The 8,379-nt window shown below is 39.2% G+C and overlaps 1 protein-coding gene across 1 annotated transcript in view; it reads right to left on the bottom strand.

The window, feature by feature from the left end:
• The window catches only part of antxr2a (ANTXR cell adhesion molecule 2a), an 80,081-nt gene that overhangs the window by 60,694 nt on the left and 11,008 nt on the right, over window positions 1–8,379 (bottom strand). Inside the window, exons 4-9 of the mRNA XM_005730558.2 lie at window positions 7,140–7,221; window positions 6,952–7,056; window positions 6,634–6,702; window positions 3,975–4,055; window positions 954–1,014; window positions 618–713 (exon numbers count right to left, since the gene is read on the bottom strand). Coding sequence (XP_005730615.1) covers window positions 618–713; window positions 954–1,014; window positions 3,975–4,055; window positions 6,634–6,702; window positions 6,952–7,056; window positions 7,140–7,221 — 494 coding nt within the window. The remainder of the gene's footprint in view (window positions 1–617; window positions 714–953; window positions 1,015–3,974; window positions 4,056–6,633; window positions 6,703–6,951; window positions 7,057–7,139; window positions 7,222–8,379) is intronic.

The following is an 8,379-nucleotide window of genomic DNA, read 5'->3' as shown; positions in this document are numbered from 1 at the left end:
CAAAGAAATACGGGTCATGCAAAGAAAATATTTCTGTACAAAAAAGACTGGATGGACAGATTGTGGTAGACAGCCACATGATATTGTCTTCATAAAAAATTCCTTTGCGGGCATGCCGACTTCCTCTTTATGATTTTCGACTTCCCTGGTAGTTTTTTTAAAGCCATGAGCGAAATTTAAACTTACGACACTGTAAAAATACAAATCTGAGCAAATATTTGCAAACGTTTTAGATGTGAATGTGTTGCGTGAATAACAGGACTGGGCCAATGATCATTTGACAGCTTAGCTGCAACGATTGCTCGGTTGTGCAGGATGTAATGAGCTCGTCAGGACATTCTGGTCACTGGTAATCATGATTATATTGGACAATGTGGCTTCAGCAGTTCATTAACGGGGAGTTACTGTCCTATGATTGGTACCCGTGTTGTATATTTAAGAGTCATTTCAAATTATTAATCAATAACTGTGCAGAGTTGAATCCTGCATGCTCACCATCAGTTTACTGCACAGACCAGTCCACTTAAGTCCACCCGAAGGAACACAGAGAGTTATGACATTAAACGACTACATGGTGTATGTATATAAAGCTTATACTCTGGGTTTTCTCCACTTACTGAAGGTTTGCTGGCCAACTATGAAGCTGCAGACGACGCCCTCATTGCTGCGTCCGAGGGCAAAGCCGTTCCCTCTGAGGACGATATCAAAGGACTCTGTGGAATGTAAACAAACAGCAGACAAGCTCGGAGGAGGAATTTTAAAAGTCTTCGCCTTTCTTCTGATGGCCTCTCATATGACTTTGCACTACCAACATTAAAGTTTTACTTGTCTGTGAGCAGGCTCGACACAATTGGAAGGATGTCATTGTTTCATTCAGCACATGTAAAAACAAAAAGATTCCTGTGGAGGATAAATCGACTTGAGTTCCAAAAACTTGATCGGGATTTACTTACGATTCACACAGACACTGGAGGGCTCCACGCTCAGGATCTCTGTGCACGATCTCTTTAATATCTTGAGGATAAGAGGGGAAGGGGACATGAAATGCAAACATTACTGCTTGAGGGCTGAGAATAAATACATCAAGTCCTGGCCGTTATCGACTCTGTCAAGTTTAGAAAACAGATTAGAGTGCAACACCTGAGAAATGTCTTGCTCCTCTGGACCTGCAGGCTAAAGGAGAGCGCTGAATATCAGCGGTGAGGAGAACAGGAGGTAGAACAGCAGCTGTGTCAGCTTTTATGGGAAAATTATGCAAGACTATTACTGTTCCTCACTTCGATTAAAAACCTCGGGGATCCTGCATTACCATATAAAGAGCCTGTGTGAGCCCACTGTCATGGAGCCGCACTATCGGCTATGATTCAATAAATCAACAAAGGACAAACTATGCAAATCCCAGTACACAGTCAGTAAAAAGAAGCATATTAACTGCAATATAGGACACTTGAACCTTTCATTTGATGTTGGGTTAAACTTCAATCTGAGAAGAGGAAGACGGAAGTGTTTACAGCAGCCTTATTAAATATGACGGTTTGATATGGAATTGTTAAAAGGGGAGAGGGTTGTAGATGACAGCTGGGAGGGAAAAGGATCTGCTGCTGTTCCTCTGTGCCACTATTTTCCCGGTCTAATTACTTCGTTGGCAGTGCGATAGAGAAAAAAAAAAGAGAGGGGGAAATAAAATAAAAAAACAACTGACTGTTTGCCTCCCTAAGCTTAAAATAATGGGAGGACCTCAGGAATTACACTGTTTTTCCATCTAGTGAAATTTTCCACTTGAAGAAATTCCATCTCACACATACAGAAAAAATTCACTCTTAAAGAAAATTTGGTAAATTGTTTGGGTTACAGGATCCACAAACTACATCCTCGGTGTTTTGAAGATATTAAAATATAAGCTTTGAATGCTGAGATTAGAGGCCTCCGTTTGCTTCAACTCAAACAGCAGCTATTCATTTCTCTGGGATCTAGTGACAAACATTATTTACGGGCTGCAGAGGGAAAAGGAGGCAGACGTCCAAATACCCAAAGTCATCCAAATATCTCAGCCAGTGTTGTAACTGGCTGGGGTTTCTGCAAGGATGAGGCTAGTCTAATCACTTTCTGGAAATAATTAAGTGGAAAGGTTCATATGGCAATGAACTCTTTGTCATATGCATTATTTTGCAGTAAAGTGCCACAAGATAACAACTAATGGTGCAGAGTTTAACAGTCCAGTAGCGAAGGAAGTTACTGATAGCAGTTGAATTTGGGGCTTTCCCAAAAGGCCTGCAGCTCAGACAACAAAGGGCCAGTGCAGAAGAAATAAACGAGGGTGGAGAAACCCAACTTTGCTGAGCTTTTTCCTGCGAGTTTTGTCATGCTGGTCACAGAGGCGGGGTGGATCCTGCAGCAAAAGGCTGCACAGATGATCTCAAATCCTCAAAATCCAACAGTGAAGCAAGAAGGCCAACTAGTCAGGAATCCAGTATTAGTAATCAGAGAGGAATGCTCCTCGTTTCATTTGGATGCTGGAAGCGTCACTGCACTCAGCTCCTCTTCTGAGGGGACGAGCTTTTTTGTTGTTGTCCTGGACTTTCTCGGACAGGCTTTCAGACGCTTTGGATAACGGTTGGAGTGTCTCGAAACCACAAAAAAACACGCACATGTGCCTTTAGTGGCAAGAGTGCCCTGTGAACAAAGCTCTCTTTCTGATAGAATAAACAGACTGAAGCATTTTCTTCAAAATATCAGTAATCATGTTCACCCTTCACCCCAAAGTCTTTTATCTTCTGATCTTAACTGTTACAAACTGGGTGTCTGTACTTCTGACAGTTGACAGTATTCTTGGACTTACACATGAGAACATTTTCATCTTTGTGGTTACTCACACTCAACAATAGTTCAACAACAATTACAGCTGCTTTCAATGAATCGTGGCTGCACATGCACGAGCGAGACTCTGCTAACAGCAGCTGCAGTGCTTAAATTAAAAGCTTTACATGTTTCTGTGTCTAAATAAACTATAAAATTAACACATTTATAAAGAACTGGCATGAAGTATCTCCGTATTACCTGTTTATTTTTGCATTCACAAGACAAAGGTAGAAAGCAGCACTTTCCTGTACATCACAGTCGTTTTAAAAGTAGAGCCATCAATCATAGCTCGTGGTTCTTTGCATCACACAGAAACAAGTCGCACCCTTTGGCTTCGTGTGCTTCCAGCTGCATGTCTGACAGCAACATTTAGCTCTGCTCTTTTTCAGCTCATGTAAGTCCAGCTCGGGTCAGAGTGCTCTGCAGGACTCTGGGCTCAGACTCATGTGAAAATGTTGCCATACAAACCCCCACCTTGGCTGACAGCATTCAGGCTAAAAGCTGCAGCACATGGAAAGTATAACTAACTGGCTGGCAGAGGATGAGGCGGCTGTTTGTGAACGTTATTTAAACACTGTTTAAGGGACTCTCGCTCTCTCAGGGCGACTCGCTGATTTCTGTGTCGCACTGGTGGCTTACACCAGCTTTTATTTTGAAGAATCATCTAAAAGATGAGAATTAGCTCTACTGAAGCTCTGCTGCTGCACTCGCGCCTTGTGACACAATAAAAAACACAGCGTGAAGCGGATGCTATATGGACAGTGACTACTTGTTCCCATCACAGCGTGTAATTTGCGACAGAGTGACTAAGACATTTCCGTCTTTGTGTGCAAAAAGAGGACACAACGACCAGTTATTTCCACAGACATTTTCCAAACAGCGTAGCAGGAAGTCCACTGAGGTTTTGCTCTAATTTGTGAGAAATGCCAACGAAGCCAAAGGAAACAACTTTACTCAATTGCTGAATTGACAAACAGCGTGCACTATGTTAGCAGCTGAGCTGTGCCTGCATACGGAGAAGAGAGGTTCAGCTGAAACCCACAGCTTGTTAGTCTACAGCACGAACGACAAAGCTACCTCACGAAGACAAAAAAAGAGACGTCAGGCAAACTTACAGAGTTGATAATGCCTTTGAGAGCGTGGAAGCCATCTTTGACAGGAAACACATGGTCTTTGGTGTCCGCAATTTCAGCAAGCTGTTGGTATCACGAAAGAATGGAGTAAACAGGGAGCAGTGCTGATTTAACACGGCTTTCTTCTTTTTCTCTTTATGACTGAGCTCTGTCTTTCCCTTCATTATGGGCAGGAGGAGACAAACAGATGGCATGACTGTGGCAAACACTTTGCTCAACTATAAAAAAAAAAATTGCAGCACAAATTGGGAGCAACATTGCCATTGTTTTTGACTTAAGTTCTCATCAAAGGATCGGTTACCAATGGTTACAAGGGACAGGCCACCATGTTGGAAGAGTGACAGTAAAAGTGCAGACAGCACTGAGCATCGGTGACATTAGAGGGAAGAAATTCTTGACGTCACTTTACGATATGAGCACAAACTCATCATTTGCTACGGAGACAAATAATAAATACAATAAAAATAGTGTGAACGGTGTGAGGAGCCAATAACCGATTTCACAGCCAACAGAAATGGTGCTTTTACTCCACAGTTTCTAATGACAACAAAAGCTCACAGTAAGCCTTAATAGTTACACTCCTGTGGTCTCTGTACGGCTTAATATAATCTCCGGCGACACGCTAAATCAACCTTTAAGAATTTGCTATTCTGGCTTAATAGTATAAACACACTTTAACTATTCCTGTATGATCACACGTTCATTTACTGTGTATTCGTTTAGTTTCTGGTCATATCGCTAGTATCAAGTATTTGTAATGTAATTAACCTCAATTTAATGTTATTTTAAAGTTCAGAGTGGTTTAAATTTCCACGCATTCTTTAATGTTGTGAAAAACAAACACACGATGAGCCAAAAATATTAGTGTGCACCCTCTCATTCCATTTCAAAAGGAAGCTTGTCCAAAAATAAACAGTATGAAAAGTAATAACTGATCATGCGATCTAAAAAAAAGAGTAAATGTTTAAATATCATGTCCTAGAAAGTCATGTACAGTATTCCAACTTATTTTGGGAAAATAATGACCGACCACTGGGAATGAAACTAATATTACCCTGTAAGACCCAAAGCAACAAAAAACAGGCAGAAAATTCAGATTTTTTGGAAATGAGATTATAACAAAATCCAAATTTTGTTTTTGCTATATCATGCTCTGTATGATATATTTTTATTATATGTTTTTTGTATTACATTTGATATATTGGACGTTTTTGGCAACTTTTTGTTGTCAATGTTAATTTTTTAAAAACAAACAAAACAAAAAAAGAGTTTTGTCCATAACATTTTAAGATAATGGAAAGTATTGATCATTTTGATGAGATACAGGTCTCAGAAACTCATTTATCAAATATGCTACAAATGGCATTGTAGGGTTAAGATCAACACCTGAAAAGCGAGAGTGATTTAAGGTGAGAGAACTGGTCACACGTACGGGTGCAAGAAAAAAGCTTTGGATTAGACGGATTTCTGCACAGATTATTCATGAATTGTTTGGGGGTTTTTTTTTAAATCTAATTCACAATAACATGCTGCAGGCTGAAAAAAAAGGTGAACCTTTATGCTAACAAGTTCTCCACAAGCTGCTTGGACTGAGGTGTTCCTAATAATCACAGGCATACAAAGTCTGGTTACTTTTCTTGAGAATAGCTGGGTGGCATAAACTAAGCTTTGATTACAGCAGCTTTCACAAAAGCACCACGGAGACGCAAGAAGCTGGAAAAGTCTACAGAGGAATTTCTAATGAAGCGAGTGTTTATTAATACAAACATAAAGTGTCTACAAATGGAAGAAATCCAGCGACACTGCAGCTGTTAGCAGTGGCGATCCTGAACAAACCAAACACTATAAGCTCAGTCATGAACCGAGGGGTTGTGTCTGCAGTAACTGACACAGACCAAAGGAAGCTTTGCAAATAAATACTGCAGCATCTCAAGTTTCAACAAATGAGACTAAAGCTGGGCTTTCCTGTACAGTGGAGGACTAAAGGAAGTGCGCTCTGCATGACAGAGGCAGCATCATGGTTTGGTTTTGCTTTGCTGCGTCCTCCTGCTCCTTGAAATCGATGTGTAAACACTGAATTTACAATTTGATCGAGCTGACAGGGATGAAGACATCCCAGAAATATGGCTCCAGGTCCAAAGCTCCTCCACATCATCAAGTAGTTATATGAAGCATTCAGAAAGGCAGAGAAAGCACAACTATTTACATGTTAGAAGTATTTTCAGCTGGTGTTTGTCTATAATAACAGAAGAAGAATCAACAACATTTTAAGAGTAATCGATGCAGAAATCCTGGAAATTCCAAAGACTTCATATGTTCCCTCAACTGTACATCCGGTGTTCCCGGCATGAACTCAAGCTTTAGGTCACGAAGACTCTGTTCTCTGCTTTAATGTAAATTATTATTATTTTTTCCGACCACCTTCAAGCCTTTATAGGGTGAAAGTTTGACAGCGAGAACATGTTTGGGTGTCCTACTACTTCACTTGGTTTTTCCGCACAGGTAAAAGCACTGATGATGTTTACCTTTTCCTGACACTCTTCCAACACGCCAATGTGTCTTACACCAGAACCGGAATCACTGAGCACACATTCAGCGACAGACTCGTCTTATGTTTAGATTAAGACTAAAGCCCTCTTACCTGCTGCTCATCAAAGTCTTTGATACCCACACAGTAAACACGAGCGCCATATTTCCTCGCTTCGTCAGCCTGCAGTTCAAATAAATGCGTGGATGATGTGCAACAGGTTGAAATTTAAAAAAAGAAAAAACATCATGAAACAGAGTGCAAATAAACAGATGAACAGATACTTCTGCAAATGAATAAGTTAAAAAAAAAGGTTTTTATTTTCTGAATGAGGAAAAATGCAGAGTTTAATTTTAAACTACGCTGAGGTAAGAAAGCAAGGGAAGGGGGGAGATAAGCTACATTTAGAGCTGTGGTCAGAATGAAAATCACCTGCTTTACAGTCAGTTCGTGAACATAAACTGCAAGCTTCCCGTCTGTCAGAGCCAGGATGATGCTGGAGGACTTGACCGACTGTTGCTTTATCTGCTCGTTGGCCTGCAAGACCAGATTGGTGACGAGCATTTTATCAGATTTGTGTTTTACGATTACTTTACAAAGTAAAAGGAGAGAAAACGAACCTGTTCGATTCCCTTGTGCATATACGTTTCACCTGCTGGAGTCACATCTTTCAGAAGCCGCAGACCTTCTTCAATCTTGTGTCTAAAAATTTTGACGATATAAAGAAACGCTTAGCGGCTCACGCCACGTGTTGACACCGAATCACATTTCAGCGTGTTCTCTGGCAGCACTGATGTGTAAAATGTCTTTACAGCAGCTACATGATGACACTCACTATTCTGACCAACATCGGCTTTGTTGACTGCAATATCATCATTACAGTTACGCTACTGTTCTTGTTCTTCGCATCAGTTTTGCTGTTTGGCTTAATGTTCAAAGATAACAAAGACATTTCCAACATCTTTAAAAACCACTTATTTTATTCTTCATAATAACAACTCTAAGCATCAGCCATGTTCCAAAATGTTTCCAGTGCAGATGCCAGTGTCTTTTCACGTCATCTGTGCATCCCCTGTTTTCTTAATCTGATATTAATAAGTATTAAAAAGTTTCACTTTCCAGAAATAAGACACATCACACTTTTGTCTAAAGTGTTATTTATGTCATTTTTAAAAATAGTGCTAAATTTAGATATGGTTTTGATGACAGTGCAGATAAAAATACGACAGTAAACCACTTGCCAAATTATTTATACCCTAAAGTGGTAAAAACCAAAAAATAAAAGACACTTAAAAATGCTTTTATTATTATTTGTCAAAGTATTTAATATTTATTTAAAGAATTGGAATTCAGATCAAGTAAATAAACATTTTCCTTTTCTTGGGTGAGAATGTTAAATCAGTAGTTATCATGCAGATCATTGATCCTCACATTTAAGCTTTTTAGGATGATGAAAATGTGAAAATACTCAATTCCAACATTAATATATAAAACCCTTCTGCAATTTTAATTAAAAAAGAAGCAGTTATGCATGAAGTTACAGTTACTACTTCATGCATAATGCACCTTATATATGTATTTACATGTGCATATACATATATATACATATATATTAGGGGTGCAACGATACACAAAATTCACGGTTCGGTTCGGTACTTTGGTGTCACGGTTTGATATTTTTTCGATACAAAAAATTGTTCATGCCTTTTTAAATGTCATTTATTAAAATTATAAATATATATTTTAACTCAAACGTACAGTTTTTAAATTTTATGTTGTTGAAACAACAAAGTAATAAAATAATAAATCTGATGGAGAAATCACTCATCTTTGGAAAAGAGAGTTTATTACAGAGAAATG

Source organism: Pundamilia nyererei, unplaced genomic scaffold, assembly GCF_000239375.1.
Source record: "Pundamilia nyererei isolate P.nyererei 1_Seehausen unplaced genomic scaffold, PunNye1.0 scaffold00038, whole genome shotgun sequence".
NCBI classification, from domain to species: Eukaryota; Metazoa; Chordata; class Actinopteri; order Cichliformes; family Cichlidae; genus Pundamilia; species Pundamilia nyererei.
Note: the sequence above shows the minus strand (reverse complement) of the source record. Positions and strands in the feature narration are given on the sequence as shown.